This window comes from Capricornis sumatraensis, chromosome 5 (assembly GCF_032405125.1).
Source record: "Capricornis sumatraensis isolate serow.1 chromosome 5, serow.2, whole genome shotgun sequence".
Lineage (NCBI taxonomy): Eukaryota > Metazoa > Chordata > Mammalia > Artiodactyla > Bovidae > Capricornis > Capricornis sumatraensis.
Genome location: NC_091073.1, coordinates 53878721 through 53893393, shown reverse-complemented (window position 1 = coordinate 53893393; position 14673 = coordinate 53878721). Strand labels below are relative to the sequence as shown.

The 14673-nt window shown below is 45.4% G+C and overlaps 1 protein-coding gene across 2 annotated transcripts in view; it reads left to right on the top strand.

Annotated features, from left to right (window-relative positions):
- The window catches only part of LAMB1 (laminin subunit beta 1), a 76185-nt gene that overhangs the window by 44328 nt on the left and 17184 nt on the right, over positions 1-14673 (top strand). For both annotated transcript variants that reach the window (XM_068973103.1, XM_068973101.1), the window contains exons 21-24: positions 2279-2442; positions 3634-3858; positions 5370-5584; positions 6309-6405. In XM_068973103.1, the coding sequence (XP_068829204.1) occupies positions 2279-2442; positions 3634-3858; positions 5370-5584; positions 6309-6405 (701 nt within the window). The remainder of the gene's footprint in view (positions 1-2278; positions 2443-3633; positions 3859-5369; positions 5585-6308; positions 6406-14673) is intronic.

Sequence of the window (14673 nt, the reverse complement as noted above, 5' to 3'; positions counted from 1 at the left end):
ACCAAATCCAAATGGGGATTAGCCACTTTAATGGCTTTGTTGATCGCAACGTTTTATGCAGCTAGCGTTTCCAGGAGCCCCTGTGAAATGTGCACAAGTAGATGTGTTCCCCAGTTAGCAGATGTTAATTGAACAATTATTATGGATGTAGTGCAGTGCACCAGGGACAGGAAGAATGGGACATAGAATATGCCTCTAATCACATTACAGCCCAGCTCAGTAGGTAAGAAACAGTCTATGAAAAAATTACATCCTGACTTACATCATTCATTACTAATTTAAAAAGGCAGACATGCTCTTAGAATCTGCTGTTTTGGGAATACTAGTCTCCACCTTTCAAGTCAATAAACCTCTGCTGATATCCACACTCTATGGGACTTTTGTTTTTAGAAAAATATTCAGCAAATGCTTCAGTTAGTGCAAAAGTTGCTCATCAGATGAAAGAAGTTTTTAGTGAAAATTGAATATGTGATTACAGCATGAGGATGTGCAAGGCAGCAAATACATGGCTCTTGGTCGTATGCTGGATGCTATTCAAGAATTTGGAGAGTTCAGTGACTACTGCTTAGAGTAAAAGTCAAGTGTTTCCAACCACAAGATTGTGCTGTAGAAAGATAGGAGGCAGTTAGACAAGATTGAAAGGAACAAATTAATGTAATGGTGTCATTTTTTGTTCTCTGCATTTGATTTTTCATTACCATTGTTTCAGTGGACATGGAGAATAAATTCAAGACAGATAGATGAGAAAATCAGATGAAAAGCGTGAAGAAGGTGGGGAACAATGGTCAGCAGAGGTGGCTGTCCACAAGGCCGATGTGAAATCATATTTCTAAAGTGTTCTGAATGCTTGCAGGAGAACTCAAAAGGGTGTAGGAGGAGGAAGGGTTTTCAGCCCTAGTTTGATGACAGAATTTCACTGAAGTATTTCAGATGCCGCTATTTAGTTTGAGCTGGTTTCCCATTCTCTTCCTCTTCTCGAGATGATCAACTCCAGTCCTGTGATTTTAAGAAGCTCTGGACTCAGATTACTGCCAAGGGGGTTAGAGAAGGAGGAGGCAGGAAGTGAACACTCAGTTTCTATCATGATGTGTTTGGACGTATTGCACCTAGAAAAGCCTTACAGGAAATTTTCTCAAACTGTTGCACAGAATTGCTTCATTCCTGTTGATTTTCCAGCATGTAACTGGGACATATGTTCTTGTGTTGTGTCTGTGTCTAATTAAATAGAAGGTTAATGCCCTCTGAACAACTTTCCCCTTCTATTTCTTCATCCTTCCCCACTCCCCATTTAAAATAATCCTCTGCCTCAAAAGGAGAAAAAAGAAAAACAAACTGAATTAGAAGTTCCAGGCCCAATTCTGCTCCTGACCTGCTCTATCTTGGGTGATTTAGCTCACCTCTCTGAGTATCCAACTTTAAGATAGAAGGATAACTAAGTTGGATTAGTTGATATCCAAACTTCCTTCAAGCTCTTATGCTATAGGAATTTTAAAACGTAACTTAATTATCAGTCATGTTGAAAAGCACCTTGGCATACTAAAAGAATTCCTTGCTGAAAGTTGGGAGGCTGAATCCAAATTGTGGCTTATTACTAACTATTCGTTTGAGCTTTGCAAATCATTTCAGCTCCATGGCTGCCTTATCTGTAAGGCAGGGAGGTGGGACCTGTTGGGTCTGGGAACTGATAAATACCATCTCTCATCCCTGAGAGACAGACACAAGGGGCATGCATCTGGAGAGCATCCTTCTCTACTTTTCACTGGTAAAGGCTGGATTGTAGAACAAGCCACCACGGGCTTACGGACACATCACCCCGCCCAGGCATGGGCAGAGACCAACAACCACAAGCTCTCTTTCTCCCAAACACCTTAATGCACAGAAGGAACTGACCAGAATGCCCGGGACAGGCAGCTGTTAGGACGATAGCATGCACTTGGGGAGAGGTGCCTCTTTAGTGAGGAGTGAATGAGAGTCCAGGTGAGGCCAGGGGTGTAACTCTAATGCAGTGGTCCTGCTGTGGAATCCCCAGACCAGTAGCAGCAGCGTCACCTCCTAAATCAGGAGAGGGAACCCAGCAATCTGTGTTTAAAAGCCCTCCAGGGAATTCTGATTGAAAGTAGTGTTTAAGCCACTGCTCTACTGAAAAGTCCTTCATGTGGAAACATGAGGAATCAGGAATGATGTTCCTAAACAGAGAACATGGTTTCTTAGACTTTTTCTTGTAACCTATGTCTTATCACTGCACTTCATGAGCTTCTCTCTCCTGGAACTGATACAGGTGCTTGGCTGGTTACTACGGAGACCCCATCATTGGGTCAGGAGACCACTGCCGACCTTGTCCTTGCCCAGATGGTCCCGAGAGCGGACGCCAGTTTGCCAGTAGCTGCTATCAAGACCCTGTTTCCTTACAGCTTGCCTGTGTCTGTAATCCTGGATACATTGGTAAGTGAGGTGCAGACTTTCAGAGGAAAAGATGTGTCTTCATGAGATTAGTGGTTAAGAAAGAAGAAAAGCTGAAGAGTGAGCCATTTTAATTGCTTTTTTAAAAAGAAATCTTTATTTAAAAGTGAAGGGAATCTGAAATATAAAAGATGTGCTTTTCCTGCTTGGTATGTGGGATAGTCTTGATTCTCATGTCTCTGATAAAAATGTTATAATACAGAGCACAATAACAAGTTCATTTAAAGTCCCATGTTCTTAACCAGTTCTGTTCCTAATCAGTAGAAAGATTAATTTATATTTCACTTCTTCCTTTCCTTATCCAACGCCCAGTAGGAGAGTCTCAAAAAGTAAAGTAGCCAAATAGTGGGGAGAATGAAGAAAAGAATACCATGTACGAGTCCCAGACAACAGAATTGATCAAAGCTAGTATTATTATTTGCTGTACTCACATTATTGGCCAGCATTCATGGAGTGTAGCAAGTTGTACATACAGACTCCCTTTATTTCATCCTTGATGCCACTGTTTCAGATACTCCTTATGCTTATACACAGCTCAGCCAATTTGCACTTTTTAGGATTTTTCAAAATTTACTGAAGTATAGTTGATCTACAATGTTCTTTATTTCCACTGTGCAACAAAGTGACTCAGTTGTACATATATTTATCCGTTTTCCTGTTCTCTTCCATGTGGTTTATCCCAGGCTATTGAATATAGTTCCCTGTGCTATACAGTGGGAACTTGTTTACTCTTCGAAATCTCTTAAGAAGGGAAATTGGTCGTCACAAAGGACCCCATTTTTCAGGTTGCTCAGAGAGGAGCCAGAGTTTTTCAATGAATATAATCCTTGAGTAACATCAAGCTAAGCTTTTTGCTGTGAAACCATTATTTCGCTCCTGATCTGTCCATCCCTGTGTAATGAGGAGCCGAGTCCATGGGTCGGAACTCTCCTAACTGTCCCTCCCCGACCATGACCGCAGAGCCAGGGCTGAAGCACCACCACTGCAAAGAGCCTGCTGCCTTTCACGACTGACAGCCCGTTCCCTGAAAGCGTGGCCAGCCTTGGCCCCGTAACTAGCGCCCTGGGGTTCCAGGCACCACCTGGGGGGGCTCTCTGGTTGGCAGGAATGTCGGGGGACCAGATCTTGCAGTCAGCAAGCCAAAGGCCCCATGCTGGTTTTATTGGACAACAGGCTCCAGATGTGACGAGTGTGCCTCAGGCTTCTTTGGCAATCCCTCAGATGTGGGGGGGACATGTCAGCCTTGCCAGTGTCACCACAACATCGACACAGCAGACCCGGAAGCCTGCGACAAGGAGACCGGGAGGTGCCTCAAGTGCCTGTACCACACGGAGGGGGAGCGTTGCCAGCTCTGCCACTTTGGATACTATGGCGACGCGCTCCGCCAGGACTGCCGCAGTAAGATGCACGCGCCCTCTGCCCCATCCTTAGGATGACTTCCACCTTCCTGCTCCTCCTCCCCTAACTTCCTTCTTGGGGGATTTTGTTCTTAGGGGATTTATCTCAGCTGTGTTAGTCGTTCAAGTCATGTCTGACTCTTTGTGACCCCTTGGACTGTAGCCCACCAGGCTCCTCTGTCTATGGAATTCTCCAGGCAAGAATACTGGAATGGGTTTGCCATTCCCTTCTCCAGGGGATCTTCCCGACCTAGGGATCGAACCCATTGTCTCCTGCATTGCAGGCAGATTCTTTACTGACTGAGCTACCAGGGAAGCCCATGATCTCATCAGGTAAAACACTTCTTCAGAAAGAGAAAACTTCATTAGGCACAAGAGAAAGTTAAAGATGATTTTTTTTTTAACAGCCGTGTTCCTGGCCCTGAAGTGTTGAGCTGTGGCTCAGCACCTGAGAAGGAACCATAAGCTGTGCCACTGTCCCCATGATAAATGCCATCGATAGAGTGAACTGATTTTTTTAAAATTGAAAACAGTTTTGTTAAAATAAGCACAGTGCATCCTTGCGTTGCATAAACGTCTGACATATGCAGGTCGATTTTCTTAGGTAACTAAGCAGCTCAGCTTTCTGAGGCTGGATATGCCTTTGTGCTCACCAGCAGCCAGCGCCACATGCCTCCGACCAGGGTGGCCGGGCAGCCTCTGGACTGGCCCAGCAGCAGGCGCAGAGCTCCTTACTGCCCCAGACCTGCACTGCCCTCCACACCAGGCCCGAGGGAGGAAGCCACAGACACACTCTCCATAGGTCTAGAGTGGATTGATTTTATGTTCTGCCCATGGACTTGTTGATGACTGCATCCTAAATACACACTTTGGTCTACCCTTTTGTCAGTGATGGATAGAGCCTTCCAGCTTAAGGAAAAGAAAGAAGTAACATCTCTGAAGTATCTCTTTCAGAACTCCTTATTTCTCTCTTATCGAGAGATCAGTCAGCATTTCCTGCTGTGGCTGCACGGCCCCCAGGCCCCGTCTTTGTTGATACAAACACGTGCGGAATGTTGAGGAGCAGCGGGACTGGTTTCCTTCACGCCTTGCTAGTTTAAAGGGCTCTACCTGCCATGGCTCACACAGCCGTGACTGCTGTTTCCTGCCAAGAGTTTGAAATCATTAGGCATCTCTGCTCCCACAGCCTGGTTTTTATTTCCAGTGAAATCCTCAATCTTACAATGATTCACCAGCCACTTATTAAATCAAGTATTTTTGAAAATACATGCCAGCCATTTTGCATGTCTGCCTGGGAAATGTCAGAGCTGTGTGGAACATCATAAGATAAAGAACCACAGGTTTAGAATTTGTTTTTTAATCCCCTCCATTCCTTTCTCTTCTTATTTGCATTCCCAGGTTGAACTCTAGAGAGAGAAATGGTCGTTGTTTGATGTAGCTGACTTCCGTACTATCTGTGTATTTTCTGAGTGGGCCTCTGTAAGTGCATCTGACCAGGTTGTTCTTTTCCAGAGTGTGTCTGCAATTACCTGGGCACGGTGCAAGAGCACTGTAACGGTTCTGATTGCCAGTGCGACAAAACCACCGGGCAGTGCCTCTGCCTCCCTAACGTGATCGGCCAGAACTGTGACCGCTGTGCGCCCAACACCTGGCAACTGGCCAGTGGGACGGGGTGCGACCCCTGCAGCTGCGATGCTGCTCATTCCTTCGGGCCGTCCTGTAATGAGGTGAGGCACTGTCGCCCAGGGCAGCCATCATAGCATGAGGAAAGAGGACTTTGGGTCCACATGACAGCTCTTCGGTGGCCGGGCCCCAGTTAGAGAAAGGCACCCCTCCTTGTGGTTACAGCCTTGCACCAGGACACACAGCTTGGCCCACACAGCACAGACTGAATATCTGCCCTCACTTGCCCCCGTGGGCTGGGACAATGTAAAGTAATATGCATAGAGTCCCCACTGGATACCACTGGGGCACAGCAGCCTAGGACCCCAGCAGCGGGAGCAGGGGGCGGGCAGCTCGCTTTCAAATGGACCGGGGGGCCGGGAGGGGGGTGCATTTTTTCCAATACCTGGCTTCTGAATCAGACTTTTTTTTCTTAGCCACACAGCCTGAAATGGGCCACATCACAATAGCCAACATTGTAGAAAGTTCTCCTATTCCCTGACACACACAGAACGGTGTGTCACACACAGTCACAAGTGGTCCAGCCTTGTGAGTGACGTATGAGGATACGAGTGAGGAAACATGTTCACAAAAGGGAACATGCTCTGGGCCTTCCCAGCCCCACTTGCAGAGGAGCGGTTAGGAGATGCCAGCCTGGGGCCCTTAGCACCCGCGATCAGGGTGAGGTTCCCTGTTCTTGGTTAGGTCGGGTGCAAGGTCTTTTCGGGCAGGCCGTTAGGTCTCCTGGCCTTGCAGCTGATCTGACAGCTGATCTGTCTTTGGCCTCAGTTCACAGGGCAGTGCCACTGCATGCCTGGCTTCGGAGGCCGCACCTGCAGCGAGTGCCAGGAGCTCTTCTGGGGGGACCCCAGCGTGGAGTGCCGAGGTGAGCGTGGGCGCCAAACTCGTGCACAGATGGGCCAGGTGTCTGTGGGAGCTTTCTGTCTGGTACTGCACAAATGAACTTGTCTATAAGAACTAGGCTGGATTACAAAAGAAGTGCATGCTCACTGTCTGACAACCACAAAACCCGGAGCCTGTCTAGCCCTGGAGACATGGAGGTGGTAAAAGCGGACCTGCTGACGGCTGGCTTCGCTCCCGAGGGCGGAGGTTTGTCTGCGTCAGCACAGACAAGCATACGTACACACCCCAGACACACATAATGGCTTTAGTTTTTACTGTTTTTTAAATTGAAGCATAGTTGATTTCCTTGGTGACTCAGACGGTAAAGCGTCTGCCTGCAATGCAGGAGACCCAGGTTCCATCCCTGGTTCGGGAGCATCCCCTGGAGCAGGGCGTGGCAACCTACTCCAGTATACTTGCCTAGAGAATCCCTTGGATAGAGGAGCCTGGTAGTTGTTTGATGTAGCTGACTTTCACAACCATGGGGTTGCAAAGAGTCGGACACAGAGCCATGAACACATAGTTGATTGACAATATTTCAGATGTACATCATAGTGAGTCAGTTATATATATGTATTTCCCAGATTCTTCTCCCTTAGACGTTATTACAAGATACTGAATATAGTTCTGTGCTGCACATAGGTCTTGGTCGTTTTTCTGTTTCACATGTATGGTGCGTATGTATTAATCCCAACCTCATAATTTATCCCTTCCCCACCACCTTTCCCTTTCATAACCATAAGCTTCTTTTCTGTGTCTGCAGGTCTTTTTCTGTTCAGTAAATACATTCATCTGTACTGTTTTTTAGATTCCACTCGTAAGTGATTCGTAGAGCCTTTGCCTTTCTCTGACTTGGTATGATCATCTCTGGGTCTGTCCATGTTGCTGCATATGGCATTATTTCATTCTGTTTTATGACTGAGTAATCAGAATGACTTTTTAAAAATGCTTTTAAGCAAAATGAGCTCATATTCAGCATCAAGTCCTGCACACTGATTCCCCCCGAACAGTATTTTGGGGTAACCTTCCTTGTCGGCACAAGCAGAGCTAAATGTTCTGGTAAGATGGTTTGACCCCAGTGAAACAAGCAGATGGTGCTGACAGTTACAGCCCTCGACTGTCAGTCCCCACCAGTGGGAACTCGGAGGGCAACGTCCTAGAACCCTTGTGTGCAACAAAGGAGCAGGTGACAGGACCACCACATGTGTTAAATGTGACGAAAACCCACATTCTCCCTTAGGCTTGTGACTAGGACTTTGAGGGAAAGCTTAATGTTTTCTTAAGAACCAGATATTGCTACAGTCATGTGAATCAGAAGGATTGCTTAATTTTTATGCTGTTGCAATGTTTTACCTGCCAGGTTATTTTTCAGATCTTAAACTAAAAGCATTCTTGGAGAAGATTTTAGTAGACTGTTCCTATACTGTTTTCCTCGTCTTACTTTCCTACTTGGGTTTTCTTCCTTGTGTTTTAAGTTTATAACTATGGATAAATATCTTCTGTACTTTCTTATTTGCTCTTTGATATATTTTATTCTTTATACGTATGAAATTCTGGGTCCCTGTTGGACACTACATTTTTTTTTTAATCTCTTTTTTAGACTGAACTGTAGTGAGAAATAATATAGATTTTCAGGTTAGCAGTTCATTCAGAATCTTCTGTTGAAAGTCACAAATCTAGAAACTCCATGTTCTTTCAGAGTCAGCTCATATGCTCCTTGACAGTCCAAAGACTCAAGCAGTAGACATGGCCAGAACCAATGGCCTGTGATTTGTTTCTTTCATTTGCTGTATAGCCAGAAGGGTCTGTGCCAGCATCTTAGATGAGATGATTGTTTGCTCCACAGAGGAGATGACGAGGGCTATGTAGAAGAGTTGACTCATTGGAAAAGACTTTGATGCTGGGAGGGATTGGAGGCAGGAGGAGAAGGGGATGACAGAGGATGAAATGGCTGGATGGCATCACTGACTTGATGGACATGAATCTGAGTGAACTCCGGGAGTTGGTGATGGACAGAGAGGCCTGGCGTGCTGCGATTCATGGGGTTGCAAAGAGTCGGACATGACTGAGCGACTGAACTGAACTGAACTGATGTAGATATACATCATTCTTCAGTCCCTGACATTGGTTCTTAATGGGACCTGATTTTCTCACTTCCTTTAGAAGGTCCATGGCGTACAGTGGACCACTTGCTCTAGGAGGTCCCTTGCAAGTAAAATCCTACTTAAAATCTGATTTCTTCAGGACTCTCACCGCTATTTTGTTAAATTTCTCAATCTTATACTGCCCCAGGGGCTTGATTTTCTCCTGATAATGGTTCTATCATGCTTATAGCCTGATTCTGTCAGCATGTGTCATTGGCAAAATAGCTTTTGACTGCCAAAGCTTTCTGACCTTTTGCTCCATCTAAGCTTTGTTAGCATGAAAAGCCTGTTTCCCAGAGTCAGAGTCAATCAGAGAATTGTTCACTTAACACTCAGAACTTTACCCCTTACCCTTTTATCTTTAAACCTTCACCTCTAAATCTGCCAGAGAAATTGTGGCTTATAAGCACAGTATCAGCTTGTTTAGGTCAAAAGTGAGATCATGTTTTAGAAATTTTGCAAGGAGAGAAATCCATGGCACTGATGTTCGCCAACTTCTTTTGTTTGTTTTACGCAGAGGAAAGGTCAGCCTGTTACATAAGAAACTGTGGAGACCCAAATGCTTTTGACACCCCATGAAGAAAGTTCATAACTGACAAGGCACCTAGGAAGGGCAAGAATTGACTGCAGCCAGCAGTGGGGGCACCTAGAAAGGGCAGGAATTGACTGCAGCCAGCAGTGGGGGAGTCCTGGCCAGCCACAGGCCCTGTGCACACAGGATAGCCATTGGAGCAAGACCAGAATAATCTGATGAGGGCAGGGACAAGAATGCAGGAGCAGATCGAGTTCAGGAACACAGTCACCAGTAGAAATGGGAGGGCAAGAAATTGAAGGGACAGGGTCCAGCAACCAGTAGGAATTGTTATCTGAAATTAGATTGAACTGTGGGGAATAAAAATGTGAACAGTCTTCTCAAATTAAGTCACTCACTGCCCAGGAGTGAATTTCAACTCTTTTGGTTGAACAAGGCACGAGTTCAGACTTTCTGGAGCCACCTCGCTAACAATATGCTTATAGAAAGACTTAAAGTCATAGCTAAGTATTCTCCTTATGGAAAAAAATGGAGTTATGTCAAAGACAAACGAGCTGAGCCTCCAGCTCATGAATTGTTGAATGTTCCCATTGTCCAGGCGGGTTGGGGCTCTTGGCCGACAGTGCTGAGTCTAAACAAGCCCATCACTGTGCTGGATGGCGAGGAGCTCGCCCACCCAGTCCTGAATGTGCCCAAGAAAAACCTCTGCCCAGAGCTCTGCCCCATGCCCTGAGGAGTCAAAGGGTCACAGGAGGAATCTTCTGTTGACTGGCAGACTGCAGAGGCAAGGCCTCTGGCTCTTGGGAAAGGCCAGGCTGATTGGAAATAGGGCCCATAGGTGAGAGGCTCTGGCTGTTCTTTCATCCTGCTTGTTTCTCATTTCCAGTAGTTTTGGTAGAAAATCGAAGTACATTTTTGTTCAGACATAATTTGTTTTTTTTAATGCTTGTCATCTTTTCTCAGGCTGGGATTCCTTTATAATCACCCACCTTTTTGCTTTATTTCCAGGGTGGCTCAGGAAGTCAGATTTAATTTGACTAGAGAATTGCAGATATTTTTGTTAGTTGAGGGAAGGCTTGTCCATAGCCATGTACCAGATCCAGCTCACAGCCCCCTTCAGTGAAGTTTGACTGGAGCACAGTCATGCCCCAGTGTGTCCATATTGTCTGGGCTCCCTTTCTGCTGCAGTGCCAGTGTTGAGGAGTTGTGATGGAGCCTTTTATAGAAAACGTTTACCAACTCCTGGGCCAGACAGCCAGCTCATTTCTGCAGGTGAATCCTATTCATTTTCCAACTTCCGTTTCAAAACTTTTGAAACTTCCGTTTAAAATCATACTACTGTGGCAAAAAAATTAAAAAAAAAAAAAAAAGTGGGACTGGAGGAGGTTAGAGAATTTACAGAAAAAGAAAATCACATTTCAGAGATTAGAAAGGACTGAAGTTTCCCTTCGAGTAAAATAGAAATGCCGAAGTAAAGTAAGAATTAACCTTTGGCGTGAGAGCACATCCCTGGGGATCTGTTGAGGCAGGTTCATGACAAAAATGAGTAAACCCTGTCCTCTGATGTGAGGAGAGCACTCTTGGTCCCCAGGCAGCTTCAAGTTTCAAAAGGAAAGGTGCGAGGACCAGCACAAGCCTGAGTGAGTGCCCAGTGGGGAGTGGACACTGCGGAGGAGAGCCGCTCCCTGATCAGGGCCCCTTGCAGGCTCTCGGGGGAAACAGCACGTGAAGCGGCAGGACGGCAGGAAACGAGAGGTGCTGAACTCTCAGGCGTCGGGGGGGAAGCCGGGTAGGGACTGCAGTCCCTCGCAGGTGTCATGGAAACTGTCTTCTTGGAGAGACAGAGGAGATTGAGTGTCGTCAGATGGTGGAAATCCCTTGAGGATGGACTTTCTTCAGTGGGCAGAGGAGGTCTGCAGACAAGAAGGATATGAAGGAAGCAGAAAAGGACACGTGCTAAGAAGGAGGCATGTAGGCTATTTTCCATTCTGCTGTTTCCTTGCTGACATTTTCCTCCAGATCTCAGAGTCTGTAAAATGGGTACACTGTTTTTCATCTACCTACCTCTTAGACATCATCTTTTATTAATTTTTTAGTTGAGGTATCATTGCTGTACAATAGTATATAAGTTACAGGTGTCCAGTATAGTGATGAACAATTTTTAAAGGTTATACTCCATTTATAGCTTTTGTTTTAATAGTGGCTATATTCCCTCTGTTGTACAATATATCCTTGTAGCTTGTTTCACGTACTTATTTATTTGGCTGCGTCAGGTCTCAGTGGTGGCAGGCTTTGTCACTGTGGCATGTGGGCCCTCCAGCTGGGTCATGGCCTCTGGTTGCTCAGGCTCTGTAGTTGTGGTGCGTGGGTTCCAGAGTGCTCCAGCTCAGTAGGTGTAACACACAGGCTCTGTTGCCCTGCAGCATATGGAAACTTAGTTCCCCAACCAGGGATTGAACCCATGTCCCCTGCATTGCAAGGTGGATTCTTAACCACTGGACCACCAGGGAATCCCTCCTTGTAGCTTATTTTATACTTAATAGTTTGTACTTCTTGTTTTAAATGAGGAGAAAACTTGGTAAAAATAGAGATGACCCACTGCCCACGTAACCAAGAATATATTTATATAGGAAGGTGGAATTCTCATGGCTCATTAAAATGATGACAGTCTCATTTTTAGAATGCTGTTCTTCATCTTCATGATTTGTTCATCTTAAAAATCAGGCAACAGCTTTCACTATATATATTCCTTTCCAAGAGAAAGTTTTTGGTCCTTTACCTAATGAGGCCATTCTTTAAAGCCACATGAAGGTCTCCTGGACTCCTGTCCCTTGCTCTAAAGAGAGGAGAAAACACATTGGCCCTGTCGGAGACAACCAGTACAATTACTTGATAGATTTTCCCAGTTCCAGTGAATGTGAGGTTGGAGAGTCTCCTTCACAGCTTTGCTGTCTGTAAAGTTTTAAACTGTCAGGTGAGAACCAACCTTTCTGCTTCAGCAGAAAGGAAAATACTCTTAGGGGGTATTTTTTACAAGGTCATAAGTTTGGGCCTTTTAGTACTTGCCTCCAAGGTGACCCCATCAGAGAAGCAGATCTGGAAGCTTAATAAAAGAAGGAAGCACATGTCCACTGGTGCTTTAACAGTTTACCAGCTTCAGTTTGAAATGAAAACCTGATGCGTTTTTAGGTAGTCAGACTTTTTCAGTGATGAAACTGCAATCCAGCCACCTATGAAATTTGACTCTGCTTTTCAAATGGAGGAAAGGAATGTGGTCGGCAAATGGGTCCTGGTCTCTGGAGGTGCCAGAGCTCTGCCCACCCTCTGGGACACTGGTCTTGAGGGGCAGGGTCCAGAGATCAGCTGGGATGAGAATTAGGTAGATTTTGGGAAAAGAACGTGACCGCTTTTTTCACATTATGTAATCATTTGCCAAATATGCCTTCCATTGCTAACCTTTCTGTTGAAGTGACTTGTTGGAGGGCACAGTTCTAGGCTTTCTGCTGTTGTCTCATTAGCAATATGCTTCTGGAAAGACTTAGCTTCTGGAAAGTCATAGCTAGGTATTCTCCTTATGAGAAAACAGTAGCTGTGTGAAAGACAAGGAAAGTCTTAATGAGAGGCCACTTGCCTTTTAAATCCCACAGTTTGGGACCAATATTTTCCCCCTCAAAGAGGCTATGACAGAATGAGAGCAAGACATGCCTATTCCAATGACATAAATGAACAATTGTTAGAGAAATTAAAAATAAGCTCAATATATGCACACATCCCTTGCCCCCAGCATGAATTCGGTGAAAACCTCTTTCGGACTATACCTTTGCATTATCTTCGGGAAAGAAAGATTTTCTAAGCAAACTGAAAGCATTTGTGCCATCTGGCTCTGTTTTCCCCAGCCTAAGCACAACAGTAAAGCAGGGCAGATCTGGGGCTTCCCTCGTGGTCCAGTGGTTAAGATTCTCTGCTTCCAATGCAGGGGGCATGGGTTCAATCCCTGGCCAGGGAACTAAGATCCTATATCCAATAGTGCGGCCAAAAAAAAAAAAAAAAAAAAGTAGGACAAATCTGCTGGGCCATGTGAGGCCCAACACAGGGCTCCCCACTGGGGCCTGCAGGACAGTAGCAACGGACAGCCTCATTCATTTCAAGTGGCATCACAGAGGCCCTCTACTTACACAAGTCCTTAGGTGCATTCATCAGCTTACATTGGTGAACTTGAAGGTCATGATTGCTCCACTCCCCGCCCCCCACCCCCCACGACACACACACATACACGTAACATGCAAAAAGAAGGTGAACAGCTGGGAAGATAACATGGTCAGTACTTCTCAAAATGGGGTGTAGTGACCCTCAGTATCAGCATCTCCTGGCAACTACTAGAAATAGAAATTCTCAGGCCCCACTGATTCCAGATCTGTGGGGAGAAATAGGGGGAATGTGTTAAATGAGCCCTGTACATGATTCTGATGCCTGCTGGAGTTTGAGAGGCTAGGACTTAGATGACCTAGGTTATTTACAGCTTTCTGGAAAATGACTAAATTCTATGAGATGATATGGAAATCCGTTCCTGAAGGCTAAACAACATAGAGCTTCAGATACAAGCATTAGCCGAGTTCTTCCCAGTCTCTTTGATTGTAGAAACTGATGGAGGCAGTGGTTTTCCCAAGTCTTTCCCTTTCTTTTTTTTGGGGGGAGCGGGGTGGGGGTCATTAGGTATTCCCCTAGAAAAAGATCCCACAGTATAACGAGTTTGGGATATGACTGGGTTAAAAAAAAAATGTGGAACAAGGTTTTTAATGCAGAACTCTTCTGAGTTTTTAACATGCTATTTGTTTTGAATTTTCAAAAGGAGAACGTAGAATTTCCCAAACCTACTTGATCACAGAACTCTCATTTCATCCTGAAAGCAATCCTAAGAGTGGCTGGGTATAGTCATTATCCCTTGCTGCTGCTGCTGCTAACTCGCTTCAGTCGTGTCTGACTCTGTGCGACCCCATAGACGGCAGCCCACCAGGCTCCCCCAACTCTGGGATTCTCCAGGCAAGAACGCTGGAGAGAGTTGCCATTTCCTTCTCCAATCCAGGAAAGTGAAAAGTGAAAACGAAGTCGCTCAGTCGTATCTGACTTCTAAGCGACCCCATGGACTGCAGCCTACCAGGCTTCTCTGTCCATGGGATTTTCCAGGCATAGTAATGCATTATTACAAAATATTGTATATATAGTAGGTCCCCGTGCTATATAGTAGGTCCTTGTTGGTTATCCATTTTATATATAGTAGTGCTGCAGTGAAGACCGTTGTGCTTTGCCACAGTTAACATTGAGTCCTAGGAAGATTATTTTGTTTTATAGGGGGTGTGTTGATGTCTCTTGTGTGCCTATATCAAAAGTGAGGGTAGCGTCTCATTTGGCAAAGACAGTTGAACTCCAGTTTGAGAGTTAACCCTGTGCACAGAGCTGAGAATGGGAAGATCGTTAAAGGCGTACCTCTGCCCTTGGAGTCCACAGTCTACTTAGGGAAATAGGATCTTTGTTTTTCTTTTTATCCCCACCTTTCCCAGAAGGGATTTAAGGCCAG